Below are 15,435 nucleotides of genomic sequence, written 5' to 3'. Positions count from 1 at the left end.
CCGGGCCACACTATCACATTTCCCTCGGCCCAAGTACCGCAAAGAATGACGGCCCTGAAGTGGCCCAGAACTGGATTAAAGACAAGGGTCACACATGGGCCATAACTGGCCCGAATCTCAGCCAGTTAGTCACCCTTAACTGGCCCTGAACTGGGCCAAAACAGGTTTTATTATTGGTACCAATTCTCAGCCATAAGTTAACCATATCAACCAGAAACGTGGTTCTCTTTAACCAGAAACCCCAAAACTGAGCCATAACCCAGCCTAATCTTACCCAAACCATGTGAACAAATAAGGCACAAGAAAAGTCAATTCTCAAAAATAGTTTATTTAACAATAGGCACAAGCCAATAATAATAAATTATTATTATTTACTTTTTTTTTTAGAACATTCAAAGCTTAACATCTTATTACCACCTCACAGTGCATTTAATTTCAAAATGTTCTGGTCTGTCTTAAACAGTAGTTTACTTATTGTAGTAACGCACAAGCAAAAAAAAAAAAACATTTTTCAATTCTAACTAAATGAATCTATCAATGAATCTAGCACTGAAATTTAAACATATTATAATGTAATTTTACTCTCAACAAACATAAAGCAAATTAAAAAAAATTACTTAAAACAAATTTGCACATAAGATTGTTTGTATGTGTGAGGGAGAGAGTGATGCTATCTATCCTCAGGAAGTGAAGTACAGCTCTGCAGCCCCTCTTTTCTGTGTCGGCCCAGATCCGGCCCACATCTGGACCGTGTGAAATCCACATGAACCAGATTTGGGCCAGATCTGGGCTGAAACCATAGACAGTAAACGGCTGAAACTATGTTGCTGTTTCAGGAGCTGAAGCCATCTTTGTATTGTTGCTTCTTTCTCCTGATCAGTGGCATGTGTCAGACGATTTTTTCCTCACAGCAGCTAAAAGACAAAATACTAAATTAATAAATACATATACAAATATTCATCCACCAACTGTAAATAAATTTAGGTAACAAATTAAAATAAGGTTGCTTTGGTTACATTTTATACAGGAAATGATTGCTTATAATGTGGCACTATTGAATGACCCGCAGGCCGGTCAAAAGCACCCCGGTCGCGTCAGTCTGTACTCGTAATCCTTGAATATAATAGTAGCGGCCTAAATACTTATAATTGTCCCGTACACAAAGTATGGCCCATAATCGCTACACTGATCTGGGCCACACACCTCCCATGCACAATCGGCCCAAATGTTGTCTGCCGTCATGCAGTGCCATCATTGCCACACTTGGCCCACAGTTGGCTGACATGATCTGGGCCACACACCTCCCATCCACAATCGGCCCAAATGTCGTCTGCCGTCATGCATGCAGTGCCATCATTGCCACACATGGCCCACAGTTGGCTGACATGATGCATGCCAGTGCCGGCAACAGGCCAGCAGTGCCATGATGAGGCCACATTTGGGCCAAGTCTGTTTGCTATGTGGGCACGTCACCAAAAAGCGCTTGGGTTGAATTTGTTTACAACAAAGATGACTGCCACTGGAGAATTGAGATTTCACAAGTTCACACTTACAAATAAGTCAGATAGAATAAATGCATATTTGGCGTGCTGTCCGAGGAGAGGCTCCGGGATCGGTATTCGGCCCGAACCCAAAGTACTCCCCCCGTATTCCAGGCTGTGGAAGAACAAGCCGAGAGTGAATGGAGGGATGCTGAAAACTGTCAAGGAATGTTAGGTGAGTTGACAGAGTGAATAAATATATGTTTCCTCTCATGCTGATAGGAAAGACATGGTAATTGTTTGATGACAAGTTGATTGGATTGGATTGATTATTTGAATGTGCTCCTCCCGAACTTTGTTTATGAAACATCATGTGTAGGCTAGATTCCGCCATCATGTCTGTTGTGACCTTTGCTTTTCTTATTCGACCCGGTTTGTCCCACCCTTCATTAGCACACACACACTCGAAATGTGGATGACAGCCGACTTTATTCTCCTGCACACAGAGCAGTGAAAGAGAGAAGATGGTAAATCGTAACGTTGTATAAAGCTCCACCCACAGCAGTTCTCTTTAGCTCTGCTGCTCTCAATATCACAGTAAACATTACTCATTCACGTTATAGTGTACTTAACAAAACAGTAAACAAAAATAAAACAAATCTGAAGTGTAATAATCTCTCCAGGAAAATTACAGACTTTGTAAACAATTCAATACTGTCTTTTCATTCTTAAACTTTGGTTTGAGATCGTCTAAAACTGATTACACAGCTTACATCATCCATTTTATGTTACTCTTAAATGTATGAAATTAATGGAAATAACATCTAGTATTTTTAGTAAAACCATGAATTAAGTACTTTATAAAACACAGTTCGTACCAAAGATTTCTTAACAATACAGAAAATACAACTTCATGAACAGAGTTAATTCTTAAACACTATATGATAAAAACATTTACCTGCACACAGAGCAGTGAAAGAGAGAAGATGGTAAATCGTAAAGTTGTATAAAGCTCCACCCACAGCAGTTCTCTTTAGCTCTGCTGCAGATTGTTCAAACACAGTGGGCTACAGCGCCACCAGCGCAGCCAATAGGAAGCACAATCCCATTATTGCAGGATTTACTTAAAGAACCCACAACCTATAACATTTATCTCGTTACATGTTATAAAAGATATCGACAGCGCATTCATTTCAAAAGAGGAACAGAGAACCACGATCAAGACATTTGTCGATCGCAAAGATGAATGAAGAACATACGTCACTTACTCCGCTGCTCTGATTGGTTGTAGGTCTATCCAATTGAGTGCAGAGGCATTTTCTTTCCTGGTTCGGTTGAAACACGCCCCATAATCACAGCCCAATGGAGCAGTATCAGACTCATATTCTGACTAGAATCTGAGTATGACGACGTCAGGCCAATTGCTGTGTATTTTCTCCTTAAAACTGCAGTGAAAAAAAGACGTGGTTTGAAATCGCAGGTGTTTCTGACGTCACGTCATTACTATGCTGTGAAACAGTGGGGTCTCAAGAGAAGCCAGGTTATTCAGGTTGATTGGGTCACTTTTTGCCATTGAGACTGGGATAAAGTGTCCCAATTAACCTGAATTCACCCTATATTTTTCTGTTGATATGAAAAATCGTTCATGAGTTCACACTTACATATAATTATATGGAGTAAAGCTTTATGCGTATTTGGCATGCTGTCCGGGGGGAGGGCTCCGAGCTCGGAATTTGGCCTGAACCCAGAGTACTCTCCCAAAAAGCTAAAGAGCAGATTTAGCCATCTGCATGATTTAGCCATCTGACCAGGATGGCTCTCACAGCATCCGACGGGAGATCAAGATTCACAGCATCGGATGGGTAAGCCTCGCCGGTGGACAGAAAGTAAAGCTTTGATGTTCAACCTGAGAGTTCTTGCAGCATCCGATGGGATATCAAGACTCATGGTATGTTTAGCCGATGAGGGTTTGATGGGCTTTTTTAATGTGGAACCGGTTAGTTCTGATGTTACTTTGGAAAGCGTCTGAAGACCATCTTCCGAGAGTCTGGATCTGCTGCTGGGAGAGGCCTTTTTGGGCTTCTGTGGTTGCTGCCCTGATGTGGAACAAGTGACTGGAAAAATTCTGCGCTGAGATGCCTGATTGCTGCAGAACAGATTTGAGATGTTTTTAGAACCAAAAGTGTGTAACGGGTTTGTTGGAATCGTCAATAAAAAGAGGTTCAAAAGGAGATTTAGCCTGCGAGTTTCTGAATTGGATGAATGCAAGGACGGTTTGGTATGGTTGGATTGGAGAAATTATAGATAAAATGGCCTTTTTTAGGTTGGTCTGTTTTGCTTTGTTTGATTAAGTATGAGATTGTTTCGCTGCATCACACCAGGATCTCAGTGTTTTTGATTGGAAAGATTTCATACTGTTGTTTGAAAATGTTTGCACTCATTGTCAAACCATGTTTCGGTGGGGTTTTTTGGTGGGTTTTTTAGCGCAATTTTCCCCCGGAAATTGCGCTGGTTAACTCATGATTTCTGTTCTGTGCGTCTGTGCGCACCAATCTTGCACTTCTATCTACTCCTCAACCAGACCACCTAGAGACTTCGGGTTTTCGGCATTATGTTAAGGAAGGTCTAATCTCGGGAACGCACAAAAAAAATCCAGGAAAAGATTTACTATCTCTTAGTGTTGTGATCCCATGAGGTGAGAAAATTGCGCTAAAACACTCACCGAGTTTTTATTACTTGTTTTTTTTTGGTTTCCTTTTTTTTGTTGCCTTTTTTGGACAGGATAGTGAAGGTTGACAGGAAAGCTTTTGGGTGGGGAGAGAGGAATGGGATCGGCAAAGAACCTCGAGTAGAACCCGGGTCAGCCGGACACACGGTTGCGCCAGATGTCAGTGCGTTAACCACCTATTTGGTTTCCTTTTTGATGATTTTTTTCAAATTGCACATGCTGATTGGTGGAATATGTTGGTAATGTCATGTAGTGCCAGATTTATGCATATTTTATTTTCTGGATATGTGTTAATTATAAATTTGTCCAATAATAATTTGGTAGTTTGACTTTCTATTGCATTTTGATATTTTTCTGTGCTGTTTTTCTCCACTTGTTGGATTGTTGCAGCCTCAGTAAAAAGAAGACTGTCTGCGTGATTCATTGGTTTGAGTTTGTTTTAGATATACTGTCATTTTACAGTGGTCTGACAGGTGTTTGAGGCCTGACTGTGAATGCTCTGAGATGCACTGGGTAAATGTCTGTAATAATCTATTCTGTATGCGGCCGGTTCACTATATCCAGGCCCAGTGATCGACAGGTTTTATTTCAGTTAGCCTAAAAGCTAGTTTGATTTGCATTGAGAGATGATCTTATGGAAAGTACCCCATGCCAATCTCTAGGTATGGTGAATGCTATGTGATGATGTGGGGCTATTTTAATTCCAAAGGCCAAGGGAACTTTATCAGGATGCATAGTATCCTAAAAATTAATTTTTAAAAAATACTTAAAAATAAAAATCTGCCTGCCTCTATGGGAATTTAACATAGGGGTGTACACACTTATGCACCATGTATTTTAAGGAAGAACATTTATTTATTTACGATACATTATTCATTCACAAAGAAAATTGGTGTCCTAAAAGGTTGGATTTTTCCTAATTTTTTAAATTAAGGCATTAAGTTCAATTTCCAAAATATGATTTTTTATTCCTATTTTTAGTCAACTTTAGCATGGGTGTATTAACTTATGCATTGCACTGTATATAAAGAAAAGTAATACACACATCTTTGCTAAAAATGTATTTTCCTGTTGTTTTTAACAAGCCATGGTTCATTTGCTCTGCCTTTAGGATTGCACGTGTCCTGGGACAGGAGAGGGTGTGAGTGGGAAACCCACTGCTGAAACTTGGCCCTGGTTTGTCCTCATCGCCTCAATCCCTGAGGACACACCAGGGCCGAGTTCAGTAGTGGGTACCCACGGTGAGGAGGAGCCAGGGGCAGCAGCACCAGCACCAGCACCACCAGTAGCACCAGCAGGAGCACCAGCACCAGCACCAGCACCAGCACGAAGGCGGCGAGACAGGACGGGTTTTTGGACTTGATCAGAGAAGAAATGCAACTGCAGAGGGAGGCAGAGGTGAGGAGAGCACAGGAAAGAAGGGAGAGGATGGACAGGCTGTTTTCTCTTCTTGAGAGAATGATTGAAAAATACATACATTTTCTACATATTCTTGTTTAACTTTTTTCACTTTTATTTTTTAAAAGAAAAATTATGTACATTTATTTTTATGCAACTTTAATTGTGTAAATAAAAGAGAACGAATTGTTCTGGACATTGTTTATTTTTGTAATGACAGTAATACTTTCTGCATGAAACAAATTCTATACCTTTTTATTTTTTCAAATAACATTGGTTAAATGAAAATAATTTGTTCTATAGGCTACATTAAAGTACTTTTTCCAACTATTTACAAAATACATTAAACATATCAAAATCAACATAAACATTTAATTTTACAATACATAAAATAAGAAAAAAATGATGTAGACTCTATTGAGCTGAGCCGCGGACCGGGATGGGCTGCCCCTGGTAAGGCCTCCTGCTGGTGGGACATCATCTGGGATGGTCTCCAGAGCGTTTGAGTGCATATTTCCACGATCCACTGAGTTGTCTACCAACAGGTTTGCAGGGCTGATTCAACCGACGGCTTTCTGAAAAAAGTACTTTTAATAACTACTGCATTTATATTAGGCTACTACTGCATTACTGCGTAGGCTATGTTGCATTTTACTTCTGTATATTTTCAATATACAGTAATATCTGGTTGTTACATTATATACTTTTGTGTAGTTTAATGTAATCATATTGTGATGTGAGGGAAAAAAGTACTTCAGTAGGTTACTTCACATTTGTAAGTGAATACTTAACGAAATATGCAGTTCCGAAAATTAAAGTAACAAAATGTAGGCTTATTGTCACAATATTAACAAATTGTTGCTAACTACAGCGTCCCATATCAAAGGGCGCATCTGAAGCGCTCGGACCAGTCTAGCCTACGAAGGATTGTTCTTGTCGCCTGGCAACCGTGACAGCTGCAGATGACGAGCGCGAGAAATACTGGACTTTTTATATTCAATTGGGTTTTGTATTCAAACAGGGCTAAACTGAAAATACATGATCCGGCAGCGCCGGGGCTAAAAAATCCTCACCATGTCCTCCAGTAAAATATAAAACATAAAAATGACAATAGCCAATTCTGGCTCCATAGCTGTAGCAGCCCTTGGATCCTTAATAATGGCAGAGAGTCTCTAACGGGTGCAATCAGTTTTATTCTTCTAGATGTTAGCATGAGCACCGTGAAAACTAGAAGCAAACACAAAAATATCTTGTTACAGAGCTTTGGCATGACACAAATTTACAATAAATCTTCATCTTTTACTGTACATCATCATGCATTCGTATAAATGTGCATTGCACATTAAAATAACAACACTTAAATGATAATCTGCTCACTTAACACATGCAGCTTTCCTGATACAGAACAAACAATTTCCAGTAGCAGTCAATAGACATTTTACATCCTTAAAGTCTTATACATGGAGCTAAATAATACGCACCTCGCTCCGCTCACCAAGGGTGCAAACTTTATACTTGTTGCTTTCAGGAATTAGCCGCTAGCTTGACGGTCTCTGAACTAAAAATAGCACACAAATATGGACATAAGAAATAAACTTCTCAAAATAGCATGAAAAAACGATATTACATTAATATTGCAGACTGAACAGGATTCCACAATCTCAATTAACTTACATCTGTACATGAGCTTCGGAGATGAGAAGAAACAGAAGAGAGCACAAAATGACGGTCAGCTATACATATGTAAACAACCTCTAACCCCGTCACATGAATGACCCGACTGAAAGCATCACCTCTAGCGACCTCCAGTGGCCACTTACAATAGCTGTTTACTCAATTATCAAAATGAATGATCAGGATGGCAGCTGTCCTCTCGCACCGTTGCTTAGCGCCAGGAGCGGTGATCGGGAACACCTGGTTGCACAATTAGGAAATCCTAGGAAGGCTACATGGTGCGTCCTTCAGAGGATGCAGCCTTCAACATTGGGACACAGCTAATGTCTTTTTGGGTTTTTAACCAAATGTAAAATTTTCCAATTTTTATAGATTTGATTGAGTCTATGAGTTGTGTTCTGTACCATATCAGCATTCTCTGCCCTGACTCTCCGCTCTGAGTCACCCCTCTTAGTTCGGTTTAGCTTAGTTAGAACTATTTCCCTCAATACAACTGGGCAGCCAGTGGACAAATCTCTTACATTTAATGGGTTCTTGCTCTATTATAATGTCAGAAGGTTGAGTAGAAGTAGGTTTAGAGGGGTGCTCGCCAGCGCCCCCTTTGCGGTTGATGTGTATATTTAAAAAAATAATAATCCAGTGATAACAAATTTACAAACTGTTTAATTCATAAAATTTAATTAAAATAAAACAATTAATTGATTTATAGAATTAATGAACTAAATCCATATAATGATCACATGATGGGAACCCCTAAAAAGTTATATTTATTAAGTGTCTGGCAGAACCCTTATAATGTTTCTTCTAACGAGTGAAACCAGAGATGTATTACAAAGTATTATATCCAGTGCAGTTGTATTGGTATTTCTACTTAAGTATAAATATTTTTGTTGACTTTTATTTCATAACATTTGAATTTTGATGCTTATTGGGGCGTTTTTATCTGTTTAGCTTTAACCTCAGGATGCACACATGCATTACCTGTAACTTGCACCTAAAAAACAACAACACACGTTTGAACTAAAGAAGCTGTCAGATGCTGTTAGACTCAATACTAAATCGAATCAGATATTTTGTGTCTATTTAATTCCTCTCTGTTGCTCTGACTCTCTTCTTTAAGTTGAGGAAGTGTTGAGTCTATAAGACTGACTGTGTTTGACAGCGTGTCGTTAATAGATCAGGATGGAGCTCAGTTCACTTCCTCTAATGATCTGTGAGTATTATTTTCTCATTTATCAATCAGTTGTGAATTATGTATAATTATGAAGTGAATCAGTGTCCATTCATCTTTTTAAGTATTCTGTCTGTTTTTTATTTATGCTGCTAATACTTTGAGTATCAAATCCATCAGTAGTTCATGAAATCTGTGTGTGAAAGTGAAAAACACCTGATGTGCTGAATGAGATCAGTGTATTGATCATTACTGTGATTGTCGTTCAGTTTACAGTTCGTAATAGTTCATGTGTGAATCAAACATATGCTGTCATGTTCTGTAAAGTTGTTTGTTTTCTTCAATAGATCTTCACTATCTACATTTATTATTTAATTGTGATGTGGATCTCAGAAACTCAGATGTTGATTTGATGTCAGGTTTTGTTGTTCTGGAAACTTCTGGAGTTGTTGAAGAGTTTAGTAGATGTGTAGATGATGTTGTGAGACGGCTTGTGTTTCTTCAGTCTCAAACTCTGACCAGTGACATTAATGACTACGATGAAGCCACTTCCCATGAAGCAATGATTACATGGAAAATAAGATCTTCAGACTGTGGTTTCAGTTCTGTCATGACAGCATCAGCTAACTCTTATTGAACATAGATGTTTTCTTCAATCTTCCGCTTTCCCCCTCAATCTCTCCACTTATTGACTTATAGATCTGGAAGAATATATAGAGTTGATTTGATATAATAGAAATGGACAGAGTTGAGCTGATGGAATAGAAAATGAAGCAAGTTCATACATATAATTTTTAAAAACGATAAAGAATTTAAGATTAAAATAGCATTTTCCTAGTTTTACATTGGAAAGTGTACCAATTTACCCATACTTAAAAGTAGCTATTTTTATCAAAGAGAGATGTACAAACCTTTTCTCTCTGCCTCAAGGATCAGCTGGGGTCATTTGGATGTTTCATTATCATGTTTAGTCTTTGTAGATTTAAAAATCATGGTTTCCCCTTTATGGTTGAATCACGGAAGCTACACCAGTTACCTTTGCCAAGAGATTCAATTTATTATGTATCATGTGTCAGACAGAGAGAAACAGGCATATAAGAATAAGGCTACATGAGAGGTCTTCATTCCAGATTTCTCTGTTCCCCATTTCTTTATCTTCTCATCCCATCATGCTAGATGTAAATGGTTTCTCTGGCTTTATGTGTTATGATGGTGCAAGGAGATGAACCCAAATGCAGACAGTATGCAAGTGAACTACGTTTAGTACAGAAAAACAGGGAAAACAAAACCCACGAGGGGGCAAAACAAGACAGGATCGACTATATAAGACTAACAAGACTTGACTAAGACTCAGACAGATAACTAAACGATAAACTAACAGCTAAGACAAGATCAAACTCTTCACAAGACTTTCAACAGGTTACTCACAGTAGGATTGACAATGAACCAGCACAGGACAGCAAACACAAGGCGATTAAATAGGGAGAAACTAATGATAACAACAGGTGACAAAGATTAATTGATAATGACTAAACAAGGGTAACAAGGGGGCGGGGTTATGTGACGAGACAGCAAGCACACAGCCCAAATAAATGGCCATGTGCTTACACATAAAACATGGGTCTGTCATGATCCTGCCTCAAGACCAGGGAAAATTAAAGACTAGATGGCAGGATCATGACATTATGTTTCTCTGCCCTCATACCTCTGTTTCTCATGCCATTAAGTTTCTCTGCCTCTGTTTCTCTGAGGTGGTACAGTAAGTTTGAGCTTATATACATCACAGAGAGACTTACAGCTTCCTTTTAAGGTATCAAACACATATAGCTTGTGTTTAAAAATGGAATGTATACCTAATTCTTACACATGGTGCAATCCACTATCCACATTAAGAAACTATTTCTCAGTGTATACATTAATGCATTAGTGGTATACAAATGGTACATTTGCATTAGTTGAAACATTCCTCTTCTCGCAAAGAGCATACCAACTGTACACATTTGAAGTATCATCATCATTGGAACTCTCTGCTAAGTGAACATTGCATACCTCTAAGCAAAATAAAACTCTACCAGCTCTCTGCTCAGCACACAAGTTCAAACATGACTTTACAAAATACATTATGAAATTATAAAGAAAATGAATAAAGGAAAAATAAACTAAAAAATAACACTAAACAGTACATTTTTTAGTCTTCAGTCTTATTTCTCTTCATAATAAAAGACCCATGTTGTCACCCTGACATCTGAGAATAAAATCAATCAATCAAATCCAGGTTTTTCAATTATCTTAACAGCTTTAAACTTCTGATATTTATACAATTTGTTTATATGAAAGGTTTCAATTTTACCATAGTATTTTCGTGTGAATTTCCTTTTATTAAAACACCATTTTAAATAGTTTTCTTAGTCTGTTCATTTTTACAGACGGTTGCACAACATTGACATTTTGGGGGTTTAAGATACCAAAACATAAAGTAATATTTATTATTTGAATAAAAATTAATTCAAACTGAATAGTTTTTATGGAATAAAGTCAAATGTCATGAATTAATCAAATTAAAAGGGAATAATATACTTGGACACAAAATTGTGCGCGTCATGTCATTGACCCTAATGTAGTTTTTCTAAAGCATTTACTGCTGTAAGAACCGCATACTAACCCAACAACACAGTCTGTGTTTGTCTGAAAGGACCTTGTGAATTGGTGTAAAAAAAAATTAAATAATAATAATTGCATATAATCAGCAGACAAATTAAGCCTTTTTTGGAGAGACTGATATTGTAAATCAATATTGTATTTTCTCCAGAATGAAGTTGTGAGGATGAAGCTGGTGTGTGTGTTGATTCTCCACTTCTGCTCAACGGCACAGCAGAGATCTCAGCATAAACACATGATCAGTGTTTTTATCAGAATTGTTTATTTTTACATGTCTTAGTCACATTTAAAAATATAAGCACACAAGTGTTCTGTTAATGAGCCTGTTTTATAATTTCTCTTCCACCTTATAATCATCATTATTCAAATTCTGATTTAAATGCATTTATGTATGAAAATGAATGAAGCAACAACAAATAAATCAATATGTTTTGTCTATTTTGGTTTGTAGTGCTGATTTCAAACATCCAGCCTGGACAAACTCAAGGTGATTTATACATTTCCTCAAGTCTTCACACACATTACACAGTGGAACAGAAAGTGTTTAGCAGTGTGTCGAGTACAGTGAGAGTTTGTTGTTTATGTCACAGACGCTGCTTCATGTTTAAACTACATCTGTTTATGTGATGTTATAGAGAGACCAAAGGCTGTAGTGATTATAGAGCCTGACAGACATGAAAGCGTCACTGTCAGATGTGAAATACCAGGAAATAAAGACGACTGGACATACAGCTGGTTTACAGACGGATCATCTCGGCCCATCAGCTCTGACAGAGAATTCAGCTTCAGAAATGGTGAATCTCAGAGTAGCATCAACATCTCCTGTAGAGGAGAGAGAAGTGATGGACAGAAGTCAGAGATCAGTGACGCGGTTACACTGCCTGTATCACGTGAGTCTGATCCTCTTCACCGCAGAAATCAGTTACACTGAGAAGTGATGATGTGATAAGAAGGGCTTTTATTTGCACAGAAGAAAAGAAGGTGGTTGTAAATAAAGTGAGGTTATTGTTCTCAGTGAGCAGGGCATGATGTTTCAAGAGGAACAGAGCGGTTAGATTTATTGATATTTTAATTGTATTGCACTATTTCTGGACAGATGAGAAATACATTTTCATTATCTTCTTTTATTCACTTATCTTGATTTCTTTCGGATGTTTTATCATAACTTCTGTTTGTTCAGTTCTTCCAGAGACACCTAAAGCTGTTCTGACTGTTCAGCCTGAACCATCACAGATATTCAGAGGAGAGACTGTCACTCTCACATGTGACTTACAGGGGGAAGGAGGGACATACAGATGGGAGTGTGGAGATAGAGATTATACATCTAAAGAGAAAGAGTTCAATATCACTGCAGAGATCACACAGGAGTGCAGGTGTAGCGGCTGCAGAGGATCAGTCTGCTCTTACTGGAGTGATGCAGTGACTGACTGTGTCGGGTGAGTGATCATCACTGACTGACATCAGGATATTGCTTAAATTATATATGTAAGGGTTAATGCCCGACAAGGTGTCCATTGTTAGGTATTAATGGACGACGGCGAGGCGTGAACCATACGACGCGCAGCGGAGGACAGTTGCCTCTGCCGAAGTCCATTAATACATGACAATGGACACCTCGAAGGGCATTAACCCGCTTATACCATGGTCACTTGCCAAATAACATATTTTAAAAACATTTGTTTATATTTTAATTAGTTTTACAATCGAAATCTAAAGTTTTTACAAACAATAACTTGGTTTACGCCTGACGGTTTATTTACTAGGTGTCCTCTATCACTTTTTAATGGACAGCCAATCAGAATCGAGTATTCACCCAGACCATGGTATAACAACAATTAATAAACTGCAACTTACTTTTTTTTTTTTACTAGTGAACATTTCTAGATGCTGCATGTTAGACAGACTGAACTGTGAGTTACAGTAAGCATCCAATTTTATAAGCCATGTCTCTCAGGATCTGTATATTTATCTTTATGAGAGCTCTCATGTTAGATCATAAAACAGCCATACAATTACATGACTCATAATGAGCTGAAGGGTGAGGTAAAATTAAGATGCATTAAGTATAAATGATAGTCATAAACAGTGATAGATGATGGCTGAAGGCTGTATATTAACACAAGATCATCATGAAATATTTACAGACAAACCCAGAGTAACTGTGAAGCCCCAGAGTTCAGTGTTCACTGGAGACACAGTTACTCTGAGATGTGACACGAGACGCTCAACTGGACTGAGGATTATCTGGTACAAAGACTTCAAGAGAATAAAATCTGATGATGAAACAGAAACACTGAGAGATGTGAGAGTCTCTGATGGAGGAGAGTACTGGTGTGTTGTAGTGAGAGAAATCAACTCCACAACACAAGGTCATAGAGTCACGCTAACAGTCAGAGGTAATGTGGCAATCTGATTTAATAAGAGTAATATTATTCAGATTAATGTCATCCATCAACAATATCATGTTCTGTCAGTTAAATTAAACACAGTTAATGTCTCACAGAGAGACCCAGAGCTGTATTGCGTGTTCAGCCTGATGGACGAGTGTTCAGAGGAGAGACGGTCAATCTCACATGTGTCATACAGGAGACAGACGTCACTAGCTGGACCTACAGCTGGAATAAAGATGATTCAGAGATTCATGTCAGTCAATCACAGGAATACAGCATCAGTTCAGTTAGTGAATCTCACACAGGTAATTACAGCTGTAGTGGAAGAGAGACGCGAGGATCACGATACACACACACCAGTGATGAAGTTACACTGACGCTTTCAGGTGAGTGTGAGAATCTCTCCTTCACATCAATCTGATTCACATCCATGGAAAAATTACCACTGAGATCAGTGTATCTCTTTAATACTTCAACAAAACAAAGTGCTTTTAATACTCTTATAAAGACCCAATGAAAGGAGCATGTGCCATAATATGTGAATTGAAGAATAATTGTATGATGCTTTTAAGTATAAAATATGTTGGATAAAATTTGTCAAACTCCAAAATAACAGTCAGTGAGCAGAAATTCAAATCAATGGCTTTACTGAGACCTACATGACACAGGAATTTGTTTTTAATCGAAAGGGTTAAAAGTAAAAAAATAAACAATAAAATATTTTTTCAGGTTCAGAAGCTCCATTGCCAGTTCTCTCAGTTCTCAAACTGCTCAGTTTTCTTCTGGCAGCTTCTACATATCTGCTTGTGACCATCATTATAGGAGTCAAATGCTACAGAGCTCATGGTGAGATTCTCTCTCTCTCTCTGATCTGTTCTCCCACAGATTAATTTAACCAGATCTACCATCACTATGAATAATTAACCCTTATTCCGTATCTCGTGTTTTACAGTTCAGTCTGATGAGATCAATCAATATGCTGTAACAGAGGAGTGAAAGTCGGCTGTCCTGTTGAATGAGTCCCATTCTGTTTTTCTCTTTTTCAAAATTATTTAGTTATATTCATAATGTGTCTGAATTTGACATAATTAAGGCTTAAATGAACTCTGCCTGAGCTACTGCAGCTTCACTAATCGTATCTCTATCGTATTTTTTCTTTATTTCTGTTTTGAATATGTTGAAGTAAATTGTCAAGTGTTTATCCTCATTGTTTGCCAAAATGATTTTGTAATTAATATGAAGCTATCATTTTAGTCTTTATTTGTTTCACTATATGTCTTGAATTTCTGCTTTATTTAATAAAGAAGCATACATCTTCAACAAATAGTGGAGAAGCTCAAATATCTTCAAAAAGCATCACTGATGTCGGTGTTGAGAAAGTGACACAACATTAAGTTAAAGTCGCTGGTTTTGGGTCACAGAGTGCTTGTGCTGGTCATTGTGGTAAAAAAAAAAAAAAAAAAAAAAAAAAATTCTGCCAGTACATAATTTATATTCAGTGCTGGGTAGTAACTTCAGTAGGTACTAACTTGTAATTAGATTATATTATGTTTTAAAATACTTGTAATCAGACTACAGTTACTTTTCTTTTCATTACATGAGTACAAGTTATTCTCACAATGGCTAATCATAATTTATCGATTTTTCCTACTGCTCCTTTTTTATCTTTTAAATTTTCCTTTCTAAAAAAGCCTATTGCTTATATATGTCCAGAAGCTCTTCCAGGTTTGTGGAATCACACACAGATCAGCTTCTAGCCATGTGATTATCACGGGAAAGTGAAAACAGCCAAACACAGCATGATCACTGCATTTACACAAATCATTTCACTTTTAATAAGTGTTTTCTTAGCAGTGCTGGTTTTTCGCCTGAAGACATTTTGTTCCTAGGCTGTGATTTCAATTGTACTGAGCTCAATTTAGATAGAAATCACAT

General features: G+C 37.8%; 1 protein-coding gene and 1 long non-coding RNA gene across 4 annotated transcripts; one reads left to right on the top strand and one right to left on the bottom strand.

The window, feature by feature from the left end:
• Window positions 1-5,730: 5,730 nt before the first annotated feature.
• On the bottom strand, window positions 5,731-7,369 carry LOC311080444. The gene is made up of 3 exons (XR_014605594.1): window positions 7,282-7,369; window positions 7,089-7,165; window positions 5,731-6,834 (listed from the first exon to the last, which is right to left on the bottom strand). It is a non-coding gene; the product is annotated as an uncharacterized lncRNA (long non-coding RNA).
• Window positions 7,370-8,461: 1,092 nt separating this feature from the next.
• Window positions 8,462-14,824, top strand: LOC311080468 (B-cell receptor CD22). Of its 3 annotated transcripts, none has more exons than XM_084110457.1 (8): window positions 8,468-8,494; window positions 11,562-11,597; window positions 11,746-12,000; window positions 12,291-12,546; window positions 13,255-13,506; window positions 13,614-13,886; window positions 14,230-14,346; window positions 14,453-14,824. In XM_084110457.1, exons 1-5 carry the CDS (start codon window positions 8,488-8,490, stop codon window positions 13,322-13,324), a joined length of 624 nt encoding a protein of 207 aa, XP_083966583.1. In that variant the 5' UTR covers window positions 8,468-8,487; the 3' UTR covers window positions 13,325-13,506; window positions 13,614-13,886; window positions 14,230-14,346; window positions 14,453-14,824. The 3 variants fall into 3 exon arrangements, with proteins under 3 accessions (XP_083966582.1, XP_083966583.1, XP_083966584.1); XM_084110458.1 differs by having other exon boundaries at window positions 12,291-13,030; XM_084110456.1 differs by having other exon boundaries at window positions 8,462-8,494; window positions 12,291-13,506.
• The last annotated feature ends 611 nt before the right edge of the window (window positions 14,825-15,435 follow it).

Source organism: Abramis brama (assembly GCF_963993115.1).
Source record: "Abramis brama genome assembly, chromosome: 3".
Lineage (NCBI taxonomy): Eukaryota > Metazoa > Chordata > Actinopteri > Cypriniformes > Leuciscidae > Abramis > Abramis brama.
Note: the sequence above shows the minus strand (reverse complement) of the source record. Positions and strands in the feature narration are given on the sequence as shown.